At 36.9% G+C, this 24,230-nt stretch overlaps 1 protein-coding gene across 1 annotated transcript in view; it reads right to left on the bottom strand.

Annotated features, from left to right (window-relative positions):
- Positions 1-744: 744 nt before the first annotated feature.
- Positions 745-24,230, bottom strand: part of HECW1 (HECT, C2 and WW domain containing E3 ubiquitin protein ligase 1) — a 632,276-nt gene continuing 608,790 nt past the window's right edge. The window contains exons 24-27 of the mRNA XM_036246873.1: positions 8,702-8,848; positions 7,489-7,603; positions 4,934-5,132; positions 745-856 (exon numbers count right to left, since the gene is read on the bottom strand). Coding sequence (XP_036102766.1) covers positions 745-856; positions 4,934-5,132; positions 7,489-7,603; positions 8,702-8,848 — 573 coding nt within the window. The remainder of the gene's footprint in view (positions 857-4,933; positions 5,133-7,488; positions 7,604-8,701; positions 8,849-24,230) is intronic.

Here is a 24,230-nt window from a genome sequence, read left to right as displayed (position 1 = left end):
CTCTAAACTGAAGTTGAGCCATAATCCCCACAACTATTGGGATTCGCTGTGTTACATCAGCAGAAGGTGTTTATTTTACTGTTATCATTTGTTGGAAAGTGTAATATTTGCACCATATGTTTAGGCTAGTTCCAGCTGATGGAACTGATGCCACATATAAATTATGCGTTGAATGTATACAAATGTTGGGTTTTCTACTACTATTTTTTGCATGGATAATGTGCACAGGGAAAAGTAGAGTGGGAGGGAAAGAAAGAGTTGATCAACCCTAATTCTAGAGTTGGCTGTTAGAAATTATAAAACAAAAACAAAAACAGTGGTTCTGCTCAGAAGACAAAGACACATAAAAGCTTAAAATACTTAATGCTTATAATTTTCCCTTAAATTATATAAATGGAAGTAAACATTTATTACTATTTGGTCAGGTTAGCGTAACTAGCATTCATATTTTATTGTTAGTAATGGAGGTATGTGGAGATATACACAAATCTTGAGACAGCTGTTTTTTAATATTGCATACAGGCTAGCAGTTCATTTAAAATAGATGAGATAAGCCTGAATGTTATATGTTAGAAGAGAGCAGTTCTTCATGCACAGCTTTTGTCGATCCTAATTTTGTTTGAAAATAAAAAATCATGAAACACCAAAATCAAATGAAAGTTGATTCAGAGAAAAGGAAAGGGAGACTTTTCCAGAAAGGGTTGTATTACTGTCCAGGAAAATGTCAGGCGAGTTTCCATTTCTTTATTCAAGTCCAAAGGTACTAGTTTCTTCTACTGCTGTTAACAGCTTCTCATGCAACATGGAGTATGAGGGATAAGGTGGAAGGTCCAATCGATTGAAGCATGTGTGTGCCCTGAATGGGGGAGAAATGTTGTTTCAGTGTTACAACTGGTTTGGATATATCTATCCTCAGTCTGAAGCTGTGAATCAAAAGTTAGCAGATCCACAATTTAGGACCACCATAAAACATTGCAAACTAAGAACCATAGCCTTCTAGACTTGAATAGACCAGTTGAGGGAATAAAATAGCTAGAAACAGGTAGTTTGCATTTGTAAGCAAACCACACTGAACTATAACTACACTAGCAAACCAATGAAAAATTCTACGGTATCAGCTTTATTGTGCAATTAAGGTATGAAAATTGATGTGGCGAGTGAAGGAGGCAAAAATATAATTAGTATTAGACGCTCATATCCCTAAGCCTCCTTGCCCAATTTTTACTTCTGAGTCTTAGTAAACCATGTACATAAACTTAGAGATGCCAACAGATGCCCTGGAATTCTGAGATACAATGCTCTATCAGGTCAGGTGTGCCCTGGAGACAGTCTGGCTTCTCTACAGTTCCCAGTGGGACAGACCTAACCTAAAGCAGAAAATCTGCATTTTTAAATACAGCTGAGCTTGTGGGGTAGTCCTCCCAGAGTGCCTAGAGCATCCCTGTACCACCTTCTCTGGTTTCTGCTTTACTTGTCATGTGTTTCTTCCTGAAGACTCACCCATGCCAGTATTTGGCCTAGACAACAAATGGCTTCTTCTGCCATGTACTGACACATAGACCTGGACCACATGTCATCATATCGGCCTGACTAGCTGCTCCCTGTCAGAAGTTCTTTGTTTTTTTAGAAACCTTGGTTGATGTCACATCATGTACCAAAGTAGGAAGAAAGGTAGATGGGTGCAGCTGAAGGTTAATTTAATGCCTTTTTCTTCCTAGAAGGGGTGGTAGTTTGTAATGGTGTTTTGAGAAGCCAACCAGCACAGAAAAGGGCAGTATAAAATAAAATAATGAAATAAAATAATTTAAAAAATCACAAGACAAACATACTTATAAACAAAAGTAAATAAAATCCTAACCAAAAATAACATTTTTTCTTTATTAGAATTTTATTTGCGATATTAAACTCCTCTTTTAAATGACAAGATCCCTAGGGAAGTTGTGTATTATTTACAACTTTGTTTTCAGAGTCCCAGAGATGAGGCTCATGAAGTGTTCAGGGAATGGGGAAGATAGTTTGGGAAATGGGGAAGGTGGAAAGAGGGGAGAGGGAAGGTGGTTCTCCTGCACAAGGATAATCTGGGAAAAATGCTGTTTTTTGTTGTTGTTTGTTTTTGTTTTTGCCTTATAGCATTCATTCTTCTTTCTCTTGATAACAGCTCCCCAATTGTCCTTGGGAAACTATACCCACCAACGGTGGGCACAGGATAACAGAGTATATAATCTTAGGCCTTAAGGATTTAACTGGGGAGAAATGTAAAAATAGGCCAAGATCAGCAGATTTCTCAGATTATTAACTAAGATTCGATAGGCCTTAATTGACTACAAAGAAAATAATTAAAATGTTTTACTTAAGCTTATCCTGTGTTTGAGTAGAAGTGGAAGAGTACTCAGTAAATTGAGTAGGATGACAGTTATAGTGTTTCTTTTCTATTTTTACAAAGATTGAAGCTAGGTCATATTCTGGGATATGACTAACTAAGTTAATGGGGCAGAAACATCCCACGTATGCTTTTGAAACTGGCTGAATAACCAGGAACAAGACATGAGCAGACATCATCTTCTTGGTTTTCTTTCTCTGATCATTTTAACAGTTAGTCATGAGTGAAAATATTATAGAAAAAAATCCTACATTTACAAAATACATTAATTCTGTAAAAGATAATTTTGGGGAGTAAATGGAAAGCAGTAACCAACGGCAGTTTTTCAAGACCTAGTATGAACACCCAGAATTTCTTCAAGGGTTACTTTTATTGCATTTATCTACAGCCTTGGTTAACTCTCTTAAATAAATTTTAGTTTATAATGTAAAAATGTATGAACACAATCTGGCCATTCCCCACCCTGGGCCTTGCTCATGCTGCTGCTTCAGCTTGGAATTCCCCTCCACCCATTCATTGCCCCTTAGTGCTCACCTAAATGCCAGTTTTTGTGTGTGATATCTTACCTTGTCAACCCAATCAGGGTTAAGCCTTTTGTTCTATTTGCTTTTACTGTTCGTTCTTAGTGCTCCTCTGGTTCTACTTTGTGTAATAATGTATTACTATTATGCTGTTTTCCTCCCTAGACTGTAAGCCTCTCTGGGCAGGTATTTTGTTGATTTCAGCCCCCCTCAAGGTGCACTATGGGGGTAAGATATCAACAAATGGTGACTCAATCTCACTTCTCTAAACTCATAGCAGAATATTTCCAAATTACTGCATCCTCCAAATCTATTATTAAAATACACAAATGGAGCCCAGTTTCTGTGGCTCAGTGGAATGAGCATCGTCCCATGCACCAAGAGGTCACTGGTTCAATTTCTAGTGGGAGCACATGCCTGGGATGTGGGCTTGATTCTCAGTAAGGGGTATACAGGAGGTGGCAATCAATGTTCCTCTCTCATCAGTGTTTCTATTTCTCTTTCCCTCTCCTTTACTATCTCTCTAAAAATCAATAAAAATATACATTTAAAAAATAGACAAATGGAAATCTTGCCCTTTTAGGCTTATTTTCTTGCCAGACTTAATTCAGTAGGTTCAACTATCAGCAGAACCAAAAAAAATGAACAGTGAGGTTCTGCTGAACTCTGTAGGTAAAGCCAGGGCTGAAAACTGCACCAAAGCTTTAAGCTGTTATTAATTGACTAGGCTAGAACTCTATTTCCTGGGCCCCGTAATACCACAGACACCATGGAACTATTTTCAGTATATTCTTGGAATGCCAAGTCTGAGAAAGCTATAAAAATTATAGTTTATTAAATCCTTCCACAACAGAGACTCAACAAAGGTATCTGGGAAGCCATGTAGAAATAGAGCTGAATTTAATGTGAATTTTCTTTTATGATTAGAAAATATTGTAGTATAAAAAAATAATATAGATCAATCTCTTCTTGTGTTTGTTGACCAGTATTTATTACAATAGTACTTAGAAAGAAGTATGTTTTTACTAATTCTTATTTCACTGATCAGGAGTATGTTACCCAATGTGGCATAGAAAGGTCCCAGAAAAAGTTGGGATTAAAACTCTTGTAAAAAGAAATTTATTCTGTTAAATTACCTGGATAATTAGAGCCTCATTTTCTGCATTTATCTTGCAATAAGTTCGCAATATTTTTTTAAATCCTTACCCAAAAATATATTTTCATTAAGTTTAGAGAGAAAGGGTGGCAGGAGGGAAAGAGAAACATGGACATGAGAGGGAAATATCTATTGGTGGTCTCCCATAAGAGTCCCTACTGAGGAAAGAGCCTTTTGGTGTACAGGAGAAAGCTCCAATAAAATTTGAGCCACCCAGCCAGGACCCTCAACATCTTACTATATAGAAGTCACTATAGAGACCTGAGATATATCCTCACATGTTTTAAAACACAGTAAAAAAAAAAAAAATGCAGCATTTACATGAACAACTATCCTACAGAGTATCAAGTGATATGTTTTAGAAGTATACATACAAATCTGGTAAGAGTTACTTTGGGTTTCCAGCCTCTTCTCCTCCACTCTCCTTGCCAACCAGGTGAGACATTTTTCTTTGTTCAAAAACATATTTTTATTGATTTTAGAGAGAGAGAGAAAGGGAGAAGGAGAGACAGAAACATCAAGAGGCTGCCTCCTACGTGCCCCCTACTGGGGATCAAACCCAAAATGTGGCTAGGTTGAGACATTCCTCTTTAAATTAGATTTGGCTACATACAGATTGGAAAGCTTTCCACAGCTGACACAGAGACCATGATACTGTAGCCCAAATACCATCAATCATAAAAAAAAAAAAAATCATTAAAAAATATGGTCTAAATTTGCCTCCCAGATACATCTTACCTGCACCTTTAACTCATATAACAATATGTAGGATGCCAGAAAAGAATTCTATGTCAAAGGATGATCACATAAACTCAAATAACAAAGTATACTTTTCTCTCTTCAGCAGATTTTTTGAGTTTGACAAAAGCTTCATACCTGGGTAGAGATGTAATTTTCCCCCATTTCTCTATGCAGAAACGCCGAAGCCCATTGCTTCCTCGGAGGGCTGTGAAGCCTTCATAGGGCACACTCGATGTTCCTGTGACAAACTGAAGTAATCTTAATCTCTGCTCATTATTGAAGTGCTCCACAGCTGCCCAGAACCAGCAGATCACAAGATGCCCATCATGGTAACCTGAATAGAGCAAAATGAGAGAGAAAGACAGGAAGTAGAGAAAAGAGGAAGGAGGGGAGGTAAGAGAGAGATAAGATACTCATCAGGTGTGATAAGAACTGAACAACTGGAGGTAAAAGGCAAACTTGGTGAATGAAAGACGCTGGACTCTCCAGCAGCCAATGATACCCCTGGAACAGTTGCTCTCAGGCCAACAATGGGCCGAGAAGAAGTGGACCCATGGAAGAAGTATTGGACTCCTTTCACAGAACAATTGAGAGACCAAGCTTGGATGCATTACTTGAGGTAAGTAATTTGTTGCTGACTGCAAATGCAAGAGACATTCAAATAAGGGAGAAATCAATGTGAGATGGGGTAGGAGCTTCATAAAAAAAGAAGTAAAATGTGAGTTAAACATGTGAAGGTTTTGTATGAAGGACATTTCTGGCAGGGGAAATAAAGAATAACAAAAATAAGAAAGAAATATGGAGGAAATAGCAAGTTGACTAGCATAGAGAGAGATCTGGTGAGGAATGAAAGAAAACTTGCTGGTAGCCTTAGAGGCCCTTAACAGCCAGACAGATATTTTGTTTTAATGCCTTAGGTCAGTGGTTTTCCTACAAGAATAAGAAGGGCCTAGAGATTCCACAAAAGCTTCTCATGGCTGAGTGTATTGGGTGAGATGAGGTAGCTTCAGATGGCAGGCCCCTTGCTCTCTCTCTCTATTATATTGATTGGGATTTCTCTGTTAATATGTTACATGGAAAAGACTAAAACCGTCAAAGACCACTTCTATAAATAATAAGGAGCTTGTTTTGTGGGTAGAAAAATGGTATGATGAAAATAATGTTTTAAGCCCTGGCTGGTTTTGCTCAGTGGTTGGAGCAATGGCCTGGAGACCAGAGGTCCTGGGTTTGGTTCCCGCTAGGGGCACGTACCAAAAAAAAAAAAAAAAAAGTTTTAGGAAGATTAGTTTGGCAGTGTTAAGGTGAAGAGTTAGGAGGGATTGGAAATTTGTTTTGGAGAGATGACAAAACTGTGTTGCAGCAAACAGTACTTGAGGTGAAGAGGGTGCCAATTCTGTAGGAAGTGGAACACAATTACCTGCCAGCATTCAACCCAACTCAGGAGCTGGCTCATGGATGATGATCTTTCCTGTTGAACCTATACTGAGTTAGGCCAGAGACTACCACCAGGGATTACTGTCTTCTGAAGGTAAGTTCAGGTTGAAAGTTGGAGGAAGGCATATAGAGAAACTACTTTATACATGTATTAAAGAGCAAGTTTTTGTAGTCTTGAAAAAGTGATTATATATATATATATGTGTGTATTACTTTATATTTATATTATCTATACATGATATGTATATCTATATATATATCTATATATCTTTTTTTTTTTTTTTTTTAATCCTCACCTGAGGATATTTTTTCTATTTTTTGTACAGATAGAGTGGGAGGGAGAGAGTGGAAGGGAGAGAGAGAGAGAAACATCGATGTGAAGGGACACATCGAGTGGCTGCCACCCGCACGACCAACCAGGGCCGGGGACAAACTGCAACCGAGGTATGTGCCCTTAGCGGGAACCGAACCCGGGTCTCTCGGGACCGCAGGCCGACGCTCTAACCGCTGAGCCAAACTGGCCAGGGCTATATATATCTATATATCTAAATATAGATATAGATATACACACAAACGGATTATTCAACCATAAAAAGAAATGACGTACTGAAATATACCACAATATGAACAAACCTTGAAACAATATGCTAAGTGACAGAAGCAAGACAAAAAAGACCTATTTGCAAAAATGATTCTATTTATGTGAAATATCTAGAATAAGTAAATCCATCAATACAGACTGCACATTGATGGTTACCTGGGTCAGTGAAAAATGGGGAACGACTGCCTAATAAGTACAGGTTTCCTTTAGGGATGATGAAAATTTTTTGGAATTAGCTAAAGGTGATGGTTGCAAAATATTGTGAGTGTAAATGCCACTGCATTGCTCACTTAAATTTTTTTTTTATCCTCACTCGAGGACATTTTTCCATTTTTTAGTCAGACAGAGTGGGAAGGAGAGAGAGGAAGAGAGAAAGAGAGAAACATCGACGTGAAAGGGACACATGGAGTGGTTGCCACCCACATGACCCAACCAGGGCCAGGGACAAACTGCAACTGAGGTACATGCCCTTAGTGGGAACTGAACCTGGGCCTCTCTGGACAACAGGCCAATGCTCTAACCGCTGAGCCAAACCAGCCAGGGTGCATTGCTCTCTTTAAAATGGTGAATTTATCATGTCAATTTTACCTCAAAAAAATTTAAAAAGTGACTTGCATCTGTGAGAGCTGTATCATCCCAAGCCCTGTCAACTCACCTCCCCGGTACTCAGTGTTATTCCGCCAGTCATTTAGGTCGATTTCTGCTGTGCCAGCTATCACCAGCTCCAGTTCCCTGGCATCAAACACGGAGACAAGCCTGGAGTCTATGACCTAAAATACAGATTAGGTTTAAGCATAAAGGTCCAACTGCATTGAAAATTCTATTCATTATTATTATTATTTCTGTGGCTTAAGCTGGGAAACTGATAATCATTTACCATTATTTTTTCCAATGTGCTATTATTACACATTTTGAAACAAAAACCATTTGTGAGATGAAAATCAAAAAAGATCTCATACTTTTCACTACCACTGATACTGCCCCAATGATGTTATGAACAAACCTGACAACATTCCTAGTCACATTTAAATTTTTGAATAAATTTGGATTTTAAAGACAAAATGTCTAAATCACTTTGAAGTGACTCAATAACTATTAGTATTACTATTTCACTTAAAAAGTATCCTCTTTTTCTCATCAAACTATGACTTATTTCCTAGGAATGAGCATTAAAAGCATTGTATTTTTCTTTCCTTTTCCCCTCACTTGTTTTCTTCCTTCTTCAAAGATATAGGAGGACCTGATTTGTTAGGGTTCTGAGCTTTGGCTTTCCATATTGTTGTTAAATGTATCAGGCACAGTTGAATACTTATAGTGGGTACCTTCTTTAACCAAACTTGCGGTGGATGAACCAGTGATCCATACTGTTCTCCACTATGGCAGGGAAAGAAGATCTACGCCCTGAAAAATCATTTGCAGCCTCTCGTTTATATACTGGAAAAGTTTAAGGATGCCAATTTTTGGTGCACAGAAAGTCTAGCAGCTATCATTGTTGCCTTGATTTGCAACTTTGACATTAATTAGGTGGCTCAAAATGGCACTGTAATGAAATAAAAATCTAGCAAGAGTGGACAGTGCCTTCCAATGACTTCAATTCCTTTATTTTTATTTAATCGAATGAAAGGAAATGCAACATGCACATATCTTGACACCAAGGCCACACCAACACCAATTTTGTGAGAGCATTTTTTTTTTTAACTTATCACAAAAGCTGGGCTTCTCAGAGAAATCTGACTTATGATTTATCCATCTCAAGTAGGTCCTCTTTGCCTGCCTTGGTTCTTTCTCTACCTTTTCCTCACAAGCTGTGACCAGTGATGATGGCCTTGGCCCAAAGCCTGCCTTCTTTAGTCAGGCCTGGGTCTTACCTCATAAAATCCCCGAACCAGGGCTTCTGTCTGCTGCACCACACCACGTTCCACTCTCCACTTCACCATCCTCTCGATGTATTCCTTCTTGTTCTTTTCCGTCACCTGGGTGTTGGCTCCTCCAGATTTTAACTCCCTTTCTGTTACCTTGTAGGAAAACAGAAAGATTGTTATGCTTGTTAACTAAGTAAACAAGTTGATAGTAAAACATATCAATTTCAGGTGGATGAACTATGTGCAAGAAATCCTCTTCACATGAGTTCAGCATTAATACCTCCTCACTTTTTTTCTTTTCCTGGAAGTTGATATAAATACTCTGGTTGCATCATGAATGAGCTGCATTATTTGGTTTTATAAAGAGGTAATGTTTCCTTAACTCAAGAAGCATAATGGAAAGAGAAGAAAAATGTCCCTGGTGGTCCCTAAATGGAGCTGAATGCTCTTATACTACAGTCATGAACTTGATTACCCCAAATTTAATTACAGCAAATTCTTAACAGCTATAAGCTCCCCCACCCACAACAAATCATTGGAAGAAAAATAGCTTACGGTGAGAAGATGGTTTTTAGAGACAGGTAAAATAGTGACTGAAGAATGACAGCTTGACCTTAAAAAAAAAACAACAGAAAATGACATTGCCACTTAATATGATGATGCATGTTAGGACAAGTTTGAGTCATCAAGAAAAGTTATGGGCAGGAGATCCAAGATGGTGGTAAACTAAGTGGATATTACATTCACCTCCTCTCAGGACAAAATTGGAATTACAACTAAAATATAAAACAATAAACCTGAATGACAAAACAAAGACTAGCTAAAGAGAAGTCCTATAATTGAACATCAAGAATGTTCCAAATAAAGAGCCTAGGTCCAGTTGCAAGCAGCATCTGACCTTGACCTGAACCAGAGTCCCACCAAAGAATCCCCAGAACCAGCACTCCCAGTGACCAGCTTTAGACAACATCGAAGCAGGATTCAATTAGCTTCACAAATGGTATATCCAAAAGGAGATCTTGGCAGAGAACATGCTGAGCCAAATTCTGCTTTGTGTGGTCAGCATCTGCACAGTAACTCATACACTGTGACTGAGATCTATCTTCTCAGCCAGCAAGCAGGAGGGTCTACCCCACACACAAATGGTCCAATAGAAACCAAGACTCAAATACAACAGGAGGGCCCAAACAAGGAACATTCCTGAATCACGCAGATCAGGTGATCAAGGAGACTCTGTCACTACATCCCACCAGACAACTACTACATGCAGACACCTGACCAAGATTGTGAATAATAGCAGATCTACCTAATACATAAAACAAACACAAAGGTGCAGCCAAAATGGGAAGGCCAAGAATCATGCCCCAAATGAAAGAACAAAAAAAATTTCCAGAAAAAGAGCTAAATAAAATGGAGGCACCTAATGCCCCTGAGTACATGGACCTGCTGCCAAGACTCAGTGCACCACATCTGGCACTCCGAACTACAAGACTGTTAAGTTGGGGCAACAAAGAACCCCCAAATGAAAGAAAAGAAGAAATCTTGAGAAAAAGAACCAAATGAATGGAGGCAAACAATTTGTCAGATAAAGAGTTCAAAGTAATTGTTCTAAAAATACTAAAACAACCTAGTGAGGACAAAAAATAATTTAAGGAGAACTGTAAGGAACTTAATGAAAAATACATTAATATTAAAAAATATGTAGAAAACATGAATGAGAATCATACAGAAATGAAGAATGACCTAGCTGAAATAAAGAATACCCGGGAAGGAATCAACAGTAGATTATAAAAAGCTGAAGACTGAATCAGTGAATTAGAAGACTAATTAGAAAACAAACAAACAAATGAACACCAATTAGAGCAGCAATTGGAAAAAAAATAAAATGCAGGAGAATAGTTTAAAGGAGCTTTGGGACAATATAAATGTAACACCATCTGCATCATAGGAGTGTCAGAAGGAAAAGAATCTGAGCAAGAATAGAGAACATGTTTGATGAAATAATGACTGAAAACTTCCCTAACCTGGTGAAGGAGAAAGTCACACAATTCCAGGAAACACAGTGAGTCCCAATCAATATGAACTAAAAAGAGATTCACACTTAAACACATCATAATTAAAATGACAAACATTAAAGACAAAGAGTGAATCTTAAAGGCAAAGGAGAGACAGAACACTACCTACAAGGGAGTTCCATTTATACTGTAAGCTGATTTGTCAATAGGAACACTTTGTCAGGCCAGAAGGTAGTGGCATTTAGTAGGCAAGATGGTGGGGGGAAAAAAGAACTGAATCCAAAACTACTCTATCCAGTAAGGCTATTGTTCAAAAGAAATAAAGAGCTTGGTATACACACACACACACACACACACACACACACACGGCTAAATGAGCTTATTATAACCAAACCAGCACTGCAAGAAATACTTTAAGGACTGTAGTAAGAAGAAGTAGAAATAGAAATGAGAGAGAGAGAGAGAGAGAGAGAGAGAGAGAGAGAGAGAGAGAGAGAGGAACAGAAGCATAAAGAATAAAAGTGGCAATAAATAAAAATCCATCAATAATAAACTTACATGAAAATGGCTTAAAAACTCCAATAAAAAAATATAGGTTAGCTGATTGGATAAGAAGACATAACCCATAAATATGCTGTCTACAGAAAACCCACATCAGAACAAAAGGTTCATGCAGGATGAAAGTGAAGGAATGAAAAAAATATTCCATGCAAATGGATTTGAAATAGAAAGCTGGGGAAGCAATACTCATATCTGAGAAAATAGACTTCAAAATCAAGGCCATAACAAAAGACAATGAAGGCCACTACATAATACTAAAAGGATTGATATGACAAGAAAATATAAACCTGGTAAATATATACATTCAATATAGAAACACCCAAATATATATTTTTAAAAACCTATGGAGGACTTTAAGAAAGAGACTGACAGCAATACAGTCATAGTAGTGGACTCTAATACCCCACTGACAACACTGAAGAGATCTTCTAGAATCTAGATAAAAATTAACAAGGGTGACCCTAAGTGACACACTAGCCCAGCAGGGCTTAATTGATATTTACAGAATATTTCACTCCAAAGCTGCACAATACATGTTCTCAATTGCACAAGGAATATTTTCAAAGATAGACTACATGTTAAGATATAAACTAAGTTTCTACAATTTCAAGAAGTTTGGAAACATAACAAACATCTTATTGGATCATAATGTCATAAAACTAGAAATAAACTACAATAAAAATACTCAAAACCATTCAAATGCATAGAGGCTAAATAGCATGGTATTAAACAATAAATGGGTTGCCAATGAGATTAAGAAAGAAATAAAAATTTTCCTGGAAACTAATGAAAATAAACACACAATAACACAAAAGCTATGGGGCACAGTAAAAGCAGTCCAGAGAGGGAAGTTCATAACAACACAGGCATACTGCAGGAAACAAAAAAACTTCTAATACAGTATCCAACCCTACAACATAAAGATTTAGAAAGAAAACAAAAGGAGCCCAGCTGGTGTGGCTCAGTGGTTGAGCATCAACCCATGCACCAAGAGGTCACTGGTTTGATTCCCGGTCAGGGCACCTGCCCAGGTTGTGGGCCCAATCCCCAGTGGGTGGCATGCAGGAGACAGCCAGTTGATACTCTCTCCCATCGATGTTTCTCTCTCTCTCTCCCTCTCCCATACTCTCTCTCCCAAATCAATAAAAAAAGAAAAGAAAACAAAAGAAAAGGAAAAGCCAAGAGTTAATAGAAAGAAGGAAATAATAAGGATCAGAGTAAACATAAATGACATAAAGACAAAAAAATTAAAAAAAAATCAATAAAACCAAAAGCAGGTTCTTTGGAAGGATAAACTAGATTGATCAATCTTTGCCAGACTCAACAACAAACAAAGATAGAGAGCCTAATTTAATAAAATCAGAAACAAAGGAGGTGATGTAACAACTGACACCACAGAAATACAAAAGATTGTAAGAAAATACTATGAGCAATTATATGCCAATAAATTTGACAACTTAAGTAAAACTTACAAATTCCTAGAATCATAGTCTGGGAATTCAAAACTCAACTGGAAGGAGTCAGAAAACCCGAACAGACCAATAACAACTAAGGAAATAGAAGCAGTAATCAATAAACTGCCAGCAAACAAAAGCCCTGGTCATGACAGCTTCACAGGGGAGTTTTACTAAACATTCAAAGAAGAACTAACATTTGTTCTCCTCAAATTATTTTTTAAAAAATTAACAAGAAGGAAGACTTCCAAGCTCTTTTTATGAGGTCAGCATAATCCTAAACCCAAAACTAAATAAAGACACTACAGAAAGAAAATTACAAACTAATATGCCTGATAAACATAGATGCAAAAATCCTCAACAAAATTTTTGCAATTGGATGCAAAAATATATTAAAAAATTATACACAATGACCAAGTGTAATTTAGTCAGGGATCCAAGGCTGGTACAACATTTGCAAATCAATAAATGTGATACACCACATAAACAGAATGAAGATAAAAATAATATAATCATATCAATACGTTCTGAAAAAGCATTGGACAAAGTCCAGCATTGGTTTTTGATAAAAACTTTTAGCAAAGTGGAAATAGAAGAAGCATACCTCAACATAATAAAGACCATATATGACAAACCGACAGCCAATATCCTACTCAATGGGGAAAAATTAAAAACATTTCCCTTAAGAACAGGAACAAGACAGGGATGTCCACTTTCACCATTCTTACTCAACATATTACAAAAAGTCTTAGCAACAGCAACCAGACAGGAAGAAAAGAATAATAAGCATTCAAATTGGAAAGGAGGAAGTGAAACTGTCTTTATTTGCAGATGACATAATATTCTACATACAAAAACCTGAAGACTCCACAAATAACTACTATATTTAATAAATGAACTGGGCAAAGTAGCAGGATACAAAATCAACATCCAAAAATCACTGGCATTTTTATATGCCAATAATGAACACACAGAAAAACTAAAAAACAAAAACAAAAACAAAACATTTACCATTACCACACAAAAAATTAAGATACCTAGGAGTAAACTTAACCAAGAAGGTAAAAGACCTATACTCAGAAAACTACAGAAAATTAAAAAAACAAATAAAGGAAAATTTTAAAAAGTGGAAGCATATACCATGTTCAAGAATTGGAAGAATTAACATTCTTAAAATGTCCATACTAATAAAAGAAATCTACAGTTCGATGTGATCTCAATTTAAAATATCAATGGCATATTTCACAGATCTAGAACAAATATTCCAAAAGTTTATATAGAACTAAAAAAGATTCTAAATAGCCACAGAAATCTTAAAAAGAATGACAGAGTTTGAAGGATCACAATTCCAGATATCAAGTTATACTACAAAGGTATTATAATAAAAACAGCATGGTACTGATACAAGAACTGACATATAGATCAATGGAACAGAAAAGAGAACCCAGTAATCAACCGAAGACATTGTGCTCAATTAATATTTGACAAAGTTGACAAGAGACAGTCTGTTCAGTAAATGGTGGAGAAATTGGACAGGTACATGCAAAAAAAAATGAAATGACCACCAAATTACCCCATACACAAGAATAAACTCAAAATGGATAAAAGATGTAAATATCACTCTCAAAATCATAAAAATCCTAGAAGAAAATATAGGCAGAAATATCTCAGACATCACACATAGCAGAATTTTCACTGATAAATTGCCTAGGGCAAGAAAAACAAAGAAAAAAATTAGCAAGTGGGACTACATCAAACTGAAATGTGTCTGCACAGCAAAATAAACCAGCACCAAAATTAAAGGGAACCCAATGTATGGGAGAACATATTTGCCAATGATACATCAGATAAGGGGTTAATTTTCAAAATATATAGAGTACTCATACAACTTGACAAAATGAAGACAAACAATTCAATTAAAAAATGAGCAGAAGATCTGAACAGACACTTCTCCAAAGAGGATATAGAAATGGCCAAGAGACATATGAAAAAATGCTCAATATCACTAATCACGAGAAATGCAAAATTATCACCTCACACCTGCCAGAATGGCACTTATCAAGAAATCATCAAACAGATGCTGGTGAGGATATGAGAAAAGGGTATTCTAGTACAGTGCTGATAGGAAATCAGACTGATACAGTCACTATGGAAAAAAATATGGTGTTTTTCAAAATATTAAATTTTAAACTGCCATTTGACCCAGTGATTCCACTTCTAGAAATATATCCCAAGAAGCCTGAAATAAAAATATGAATGAATTTATGCATCCTTTTGTTTATAGCAACACTATTTACAATAGGTAAGATCTGGAAACAGCCCAAGTGTCTATCAGTAGACGAATGAATGAAAAAGCTATGGTACATATACACAATGGAGTACCATGCAGCTGTAAGAAAGAAAGAACTCTTAACCTTTTGAGAAGCTGTGGAGGAACCTGGAGTTTATTACACAAGCAAAATAAACCAATCACAGAAAAAAACAAAACAAAACATAATCTCACTTATTTGTGGAATATAATGAACAAAATAAGCTGATGAACAAAATAGATCCAGAGGGAAGGGGATTGGAGGGTGGGAAGAGATAAACCAAAGAATTTATATGCATATGTGCATAACCAATTGACAGAGATAACAGTATGGTGAAGGTGGTGGGGGAGACTGGAGTGAGGTGGGTGATGTCAATGGTGAGAAGTGAGGGAAATCTGCAAAAAATTTTTTATTTAATAAAAATAAAATAGAATGAAATAAAATAGCTGTAGTGCTTTTGCAAAATGGAATAAAATTCAACTGTAAAAAAGAAAGATCTCTTGTCCTTTGAATCAGCATGAAGAGACCTGGAATGTACTATGCTAAGCCCAATAAAACAGTCAGAGAAAGACAAGTATCATATGATCTCACTTATATGTGGAATTTAATTAAGAAAAAACAAAAACAAACTGGTGAATAAAATAGAATCAGAGGATTAGAAACATGGAACAGACTGGTGAATCTCAGAGTGAGCCATGGAGATGGGAAAAAATTATCCAAAGAACTTATATGCATATATATATTACCTATGGACAAAGACAATAGGGTGCTGAAGGCCTGGGGTAGAGCAGAGACAAGATTCTGGGGGGCAATGCGAAAAAATGGGGGACATATGCAATACTCTTAATAAATATTTTCTAAAAAGAGGGGAATGTTACTGTGTCTCCAATAGTAAAATGTAACATTCTTTGATGAAATACTGGAAATATTCCAGGAATAAAGAATGTGAGAGAAGCCCTGGCCTGTTTGGCTCAGCAGTTAGAGAGTTGGCCCACAGATCAAAGAGTCATGGGTTTGATTCTGGTCAAGGACAGGTACCTCGGGTGTGGTTCAGTTTCTGGCCCTGGTTGAAGTCTGCAGGAGGCAATCAATTGATGTGTCTCTCTCACATTGATGTTTCTCCCCCTCCCCTTCTACTCTATCTGATGATAAATGGAAAAAAATATCCTATGGTAAGAATTAAACAAAAAATAGGAAGAATGTAAAAAAAAATGAAGCATAAAAATTACATGATCTTATAAATAGATGCAGAAAAGTATTTGATAAAATTCAGCATCCATTTATGATAAGTCTCAGCAATGTAGGAATAGAGGATTCATTCCTTAAAAGAATAAAGACAAGAACCGAACCGGAATTACAACTATATCACAGAAATATCGACAGGAAAAAGCAACAGAAAAGCAACTTGCGAGGACCATTTAACCAGGGACACTGACTCAAACCTGGTAGGATTGCGAAGGTGTGAGATTGGGGCTGGGAGCCCATGGTCGGCAGCCAGGCAGTGGCCTTAGCTGTGAGCAGTGCCCTCAAGTTACACTCCCAAGTGGTTGCACAGCGCAGAGCTGGGACAGAGGCTATAAAAGCCACAGCCACTCACCTTGGGCTCTGGCAGAGGGGGAGCAGACTGGACTGAAACTCTGTGGGGACACTTGGGATCTGGAGGGCGTTCAGAGCTTTTGCTGAGCTGCAGCCATGCAGGACAGTGGCCATATTGCTCTTTCCCAGGGCTCTGGGGAGAGGCAGCAGCCCTTCCCTCAGAGATTCAACCCCACCCTGTAAGCCATTGAAATGCAAAATGAGGTTCACTAACAACCAGCATCTGCCACACCCCCAGGAAATTCCTAATCAGGAATGTAAGACTTGACAGTGGTGTTTAACTTGGGTACTCCCTTGCTCATCTAAACCCAGGAGAGGGAGCCACAAACGGCAGAACACCAACACCCACAGGAAAAAGTGACAGGCTCCAAAGCCCACTGTGAAGGTCAAAATGGTAAAACACAGAAACAAAAGCCAAATGAAAGAACAAGAGTACTACACTGAAGGTGAGATCAATGTGGAGCAGTTAGGCATGTTAACAGAGCTAGAATTCAGAGCCTTGATCGTGAGGAAGTTCAACAGCATAAGTTACGACATACAGATGCTGAAAATAAACCAAATGGTAATTAAAAACCACAGAAAAAGATAAAAAAGAACACATTGGAAGGTCTAAAAAGCAGAGTAGAGGACCAGAACCAGTGAATTAGAAGCTGAGGACCAGATCAGTGAATTAGAAGACAGGGTAGAAAAAATTAACCAATCAAAAAACCAAAAAGAAAAAAACTATTAAAAAACAGGAAGACAGCTTAAGAGAATTGTGGGACAACTGGAAACATAATAATATTTGCTTCATAGGAGTCCCTGAAAAAGAAGAAAATGAGCAAGGGTTACAGAATATATTCAAAGAAATAGTGACAGAAAACTTCCCCAATTTGGTAAAGGAAGAAGGCATTCAAGTAAAGAAGAACAGAGAGCCCCAAGTAAGAAGAACCCAAACAGGCCCACACCAAGACACATAGTATATAAAATGACAAAAATTAAAGACAAGTGAGAATTCTAAAAGCAGCAAGAGATAAGCAACAAGTTACCTACAAAAAAACCCCATAATCCTATCAGCTGACTTCTCACAAGAAACACTACAAGCCAAAAGGGAATGGCATGAAGTAATCAAGGTCATGAAAAACAATTATCTGAATCCAAGACTATATACCCAGCAAGGCTATTATTCAAAATAGAACATCAAATAAAGAGCTTCCCAGACAAAAAAAGCCCAAGGGAATACATTAGCACCAAACCAGTACTGCTAGAAATGTTAAAAGAACTGTTGTAATTAGTAGAAAAAATAGGAAGAAAAATGTAACCAAACTAAACAAAAATGCAAAAAATAAGTACATATCAATAATCACCTCAAATGTAAATGCATTGAATGCCGATAAAAAGACACAGAGTAGCTGACTGGATAAGAAAGCATGACTCATCTATATGTTGTTTACAAGAGAGCCACCTCACAACAAAAGATTCACATAGGTTGAAAGTGAAGGGATGGAAAAAAATCTTCCAAGTAAACAAAAAGGAAAAAAAAGCTAGGGTAGCAATACTCATATCTGATAAAATAGATTTCAAAATGAAGACCATAACTAGAGACAAGAAAAGCCACTACATAATATTTTTTTAAAAATAATTTTATTAAATAATTTTTGTTACAGATGTTTCTCCTTTTTTCCCCCACTGATTCCCCCCTCCTCCTTCCCTCCCTGCCCTTTCCCCAGTTTGTTGTCCATGTCCACTGTTCATGCATACATGCATATAAGTTCTGTGGTTTATCTCTTCCCCACTACCTCCCTATTTAGGGAATTGTCAGTCTGTATCCCACTTCCACGTCTCTGGGACTACCCCCTTCCTCAGACTGTTTTATGTTCATTATATTCCACAAATAAGTGAGAAGATATAACCTTGATAGATATATATGCACCCAATATAGGAACACAACAATGTATCAAAAATCTTCTGGAGGACTTCAAAGGAGAAATCGACAGCAATACAATCATAGCAGGGGACTTCAACACCCTCTTGACACCACTGGATAGATCCTCTAGACAAAAAATTAGCAAGGAAACAGAGACTCTCAATGAAGCACTACATAAAATGGATTCAATAGATATGTACAGAGAATTACACCGCAAAAATACAAAATTCACATTTTTCTCAAGTGCACATGGGACATTCTCAAAGATAGACCTCATGATAGGACACAAACTAAATCTCTACAAGATCAAGAAGATTGAAATTATATCAAGTATCTTCTCAGATCACAATGGCATAAAACTAGAAATCAATTGCAACAAGAACATGCAAAGACATTTCAACACATGGAGGCTAAATAGCATATTATTAAACAATGAATGGGTTACCGAGTAGATCATGGAAGAAATCAAAAACTTTGTCAAAACCAATGAAAATGAACACACAAAAATTCAAAATCGGTGGGATGCAGTAAAAGCAGTTCTGAGAGTTTATAGCACTACAGGCCTACCTCAAAAAACAAGAAAGATTTCTAATTGACTATCTAACCTCACAACTTAAAGATTTATTTATTTATTTATTTATTTTTTATCCTCACCGGAGGACATTTTTCCATTTTTTTGCTCAGGTAGAGTGGGAGGGAGAGAGAGGAACAGAGAGAGAGAGAGAAACATCGATGTGAAAGGGACACATCGAGTGGTTGCCACCCGCACAACCGACCAGGGCCGGGGACAAACTGCAACCGAGATACGCGCCCTTAGCGGGAACCGAACCCGGGTCTCTCAGGACCGCAGGCTGACGTTCTAACCGCTGAGCCAAACCGGCCAGGGCTCACAACTTAAAGATTTAGAAAGCAAACAAGAAAACCCCAGAGAAAGTAGAAGGAAGGAAATAGTAAAAATCAGAGCAGAAATAAATGACATAGAGTCCAAAAACCAATCCAAAGGATCAATAAAACAAAGAGCTGGTTTTTTAAAAAGATAAACAAGATTGATGGGTCCTTAGCTAGACTCACCAAGAACAAAGAGAGAGAACTCAAATACACAGAATCAGAAATGAAAGAAGAGAAGTAATAACAACACTACAGAAATACAAAAGATCATTAACAGCTACTATGAACAACTATATGGCAACAAATTCCACAGTCTAAACGAAATGGACAAATTTCTAGAAACACACAGTCTCCCAAAACTGGACCAGGAAGAGATAGAAAACTTGAACAGACCAATAACAACTAAGTAAATTGAAGGTGTAATCAAGACTCTCCCAGCAAACAGAAGCCCTGGCCCAGATGGCTTCTCGGGGGAGTTTTACCGAACATTGAAAAAAGAACTAACACCATTCTTCTCAAACTATTTCAAAAAATTCAAGAAGAAGGAAGACTTCCAAACTCATTCTATGAGGCCAGCATAATTCTAATTGCAAAACCAGAAAAAGACACAACAAAGAAAGAAAACTACAGGCCAATATCCCTGATGAACATAGATCCCAAAATCCTAAACAAAATACTGGCAAATTGGATCCAACAATACATCAAAAAAATTACTCACCATGACCAAGTGGGATTCAACCCAGGGATGAAGGTTGGTACAATATTTGCAAATCAATAAATGTGATACACCACATAAACAAAATGAAGAATAAAAACCACATGATCATATCAATAGATGCTAAAACAGCCTTCAACAAAATCCAGCATCCATTTATGATAAAAACACTCAGCAGTGTGGGAATAGAGGGATCATATCTCGACATAATAAAGGCCATATATGAAAGACCTACAGCCAACATCATACTCAATGGGCAGAAACTAAAAACATTTTCCTTAAGAACAGAAACAAGACAGGGATGTTCACTTTTGCCACTCTTATTTAACATAGTACTGGAAGTCTTCTCCACAGCAATCAGACACGAAGACAAAATAAAAGGGATCAAAATTGGAAAAGAGGAAGTGAAACTGTCATTATTTGCAGATGACATGATATTGTACATAAAAAACCCTAAAGACTCCATAAAAAATCTATTAGACTTAATAAATGAATTTGGCAAAGTACCAGGATACAACATTAACGTCAGGAAATCAATGGCTTTCTTATACACCAATGATGAATTCACAGAAAGAGAAACTGAAAAAACAATCCCATTTACCATTGTGGCAAAAAATTTAAGATACCTAGGCATAAACTTAACCACTGAAGTAAAGGACTTATTTTGAGAAAACTACAGGACATTAAAAAAAGAAATAGAGTAAGATATAAAAAAGTGGAAACACATACCTTGTTCATGGATTGGAAGAATTAACATCATTAAAATGTCCATACTACCCAAAGCAATCTATAGATTCAATGCAATCTCCATCAAAATGCCAACGACATATCTCACAGAACTAGAACAAATACTTCAAAAAGTTCATATGGAACCAAACAAGTCCCTGAATTGCCACAGTAATTTTGAAAAAGAAGGACAAGGTAGGTGGGATCGCAATACCAGATATCAGGTTATACTGCAAATCGACTGTTATCAAAACAGCCTGGTACTGGCACAAGAACAGGCATATAGACCAGTGGAACAGAACTGAGAATTCAGAAATGGATCCAAGGCAATATGCTCAATTAATATTTGACAAAGGTGGCAAGAGCATACAGTGGAGTAAAGACAGCCTATTTAATAAATGGTGTTTGGATAATTGAACTGCTACATGCAAAAAAATGAAACTAGACCATCAACTTACACCATACAGAAAAATAAACTCAAATGGATAAAAGACTTAAATGTGAACAGCGAATCCATAAAAATTCTAGAAGAAAATGTAGGCATCAAAATTTTTGACATCATATGCAGCAGAGTTTTCACTGATACATCACCTAAGGCAACAGAAACAAACAAACAAAAATATGAACACATGGGACTATATCAAACTCAAAAGCTTCTTCATAGCACAAGAAACAACCATCAAAATGGAAAGGCAACCCACTGTATGGGAGAACATCATTGTCAATGATACATCAGATAAGGGATTTATTTTCAAAATTTATAGAGTACTCATACAACTCAACAAAAGGAAGACAAAGAATCCAATGAAAAAATGGGCGGAGGAGCTGAATAGACACCTCTCCAAACAGGACATACAAATGGCCAAGAAACATATGAAAAAATGCTCAACATCACTAATCATCAGAGAGATGCAAATTAAAGCAACAATGAGGTATCACCTCACATCTTTCAGAATGGCCGCCATCAACAAATCCCAAACAACAAGTGTTGGCTAGGGTGTGGAGAAAAGGGGACTCTAGTACACTGCTAGTGGGAATGCAGACTGCTGCAGCCACTATGGACAACAATATGGTATTACCTCAAAAAATTAAAATTGAACTTCCATTGGACCCAGTGATTCCACTTCTTGGAATATACCCTAAGAAGCCTGAAACAACAATCAGGAAGAATATATGTACCCCCATGTTCATAGTAGCACCATTTACATTGGTTAAGATCTGGAAAGATCCCTAGTTTCCATCAGTAGAAGAATGGATAAAAAAGCAGTGGTACATATACACAATGGAGTACTATGGAGCTGTAAGAAAGAAAGATCTCTTATCCTTTGAGACTACATGGAGGGATCTGGAAAGTATTATCCTAAGTGAAACAAGCCAAGCAGAAAGACAAATACCACATGATCTCACTTATATACGGAATATAATGAACATAACAGTCTGAGGAACACAGTAGACCCAGAAACATGGAAGTAAGGTACAGACTGACAACCCTCAGAAGTGAGGGTGGCGGGGGTGGAAAGAGATAAACCACAGAACCAATGGACATAGACAACAAAGCCAGGGACAGGGCAGGAGGGATGGGGATGAGGGTGCCAATGGGGTAAAAAAGGAGAAACATCTGTAACAGAAATAAAATAAAGTAAAATTGTGAAAAAAAAAAGAATAAGGACCATATATGACCAATCCACAGGAAATTTTATTAAATGGACAAAAACTAAATGTGGTTTTTTAAAAAATAGAAGCAAGACTCAGATGTCTGCTTTTACCAGTCTTTTTTCTTATTGTTGACACTTATAGATGTCCTCAATACCCTTCCCCCTTTTGCCATCCTTCACTCAGCCTCCAATGCACCAAACGTTTGCCACATTATTGCATGTGTCCATGGACTATGAAATATGTGCATATTTGTAATTTGGTTAATCTTTTCCGATACCCCTTCCTTCTGAGATCTGGCAGTCTGTTCCATGTATCCATGCCTCTAGTCCTATTCTGTTTGTCAGTTTATTTTATTTATTAGATTTCACACCCTTATTCAGCATAGTACTGGAAGTCCTAGGCATAGCAATCAGGCAAGAAAAAGATATAAAACACATGCAAATTGGAAGGGAATAAGTAAAAGTGTCATTATTTGCAGATGAGATGATGATGAATATAAAGAACCCTAAAGATTCCACCAAAATACTATTAGAAATGAGAAATGCATTCTGTAAACTAGTAGGATACAAAATAAATATCCAGAAATCAGTTGCATTTTTATACCCACATAATGAACTGTCAGAAAAGAAAACCAATAAAACAATATCACTTATAATTGCATTAAAATACCTTGGAGTAAATTTAACCAACAACATAAAAGATTTGTATTTAGGATGTTCTAAGACAATGGAGAAAGAATTTAAAGACAATACAAATAAATGGAAGCATATACTATGTTCATGGATAGAATTAACATCATTAAAATGTGTCTACTACTTAAAGGAATGTATAGACTCAACACAATTTTTATAAAGATAACAATGGCATATTTCACAAAACAAGAACAAATATTCAAAAAATGTATTGGAATTGCGAAAGCCCCCAAATAGCCACATAAATTTTGAGGGAAAAAAACAAAGTTGGAAGAATCATGCTACCTGACATTAAACTATAGTACAATGCCATAGTGATCAAAACAGCACAGATACAGAGAACAGACAGCTGTTAGAAGAGAGGGGGTAGGTGGGCTGGGTGGAAACAATGAAGGGATTAATAAAAAAACTCATAGACACTGACAGCAGTATGGTTATTACCAGAGGGAAAGGGGTACAGGGTTGCGGGGGGAGTAGAGGTGAATAAAAGTAGGCTTGATGGAAGATGACTTGGCTTTGGGTAGGAAACACACAATACAATATAAAGGTGATGTATTATAGAATTGGGCACCTAAAACCTACATACTTTTATTTACCAATTTCACGCCATTAAATTCAATAAAAAATTTTAAAAGTTAAACATTTTTCAAAGACAAGAAAGCAGATAACAGACATATTCTTCCAAAAGTGTTGGTGCAGTAATGTCGTATGCTTCAGTGATATTAAATTCATTTAAGGAGTTAACCTCACCATTCAATGTTATAAGACAATTGAGGTATCATAGTACTTAAGCACAGTACAATTAAGGCATCTGAGTACAAATATATATATATATATTTGGCACTTGTGGACACAGGTACTTAAAATAGTCCCCACAATTATGATGATTAATTTTTCTTCTATCACTTAGGTGACTGACACTAAATATAAAATATTTGTCAGTTATATCATACTAATTGTCACCCATTGTCTTTGGAACCTCTGGTTTTTAACTGTTCAGTTAAAAACTGTTTCTGA

Source organism: Molossus molossus, unplaced genomic scaffold, assembly GCF_014108415.1.
Source record: "Molossus molossus isolate mMolMol1 unplaced genomic scaffold, mMolMol1.p scaffold_m16_p_7, whole genome shotgun sequence".
NCBI lineage: Eukaryota > Metazoa > Chordata > Mammalia > Chiroptera > Molossidae > Molossus > Molossus molossus.
This window is presented reverse-complemented; position numbering and strand designations above follow the sequence as displayed.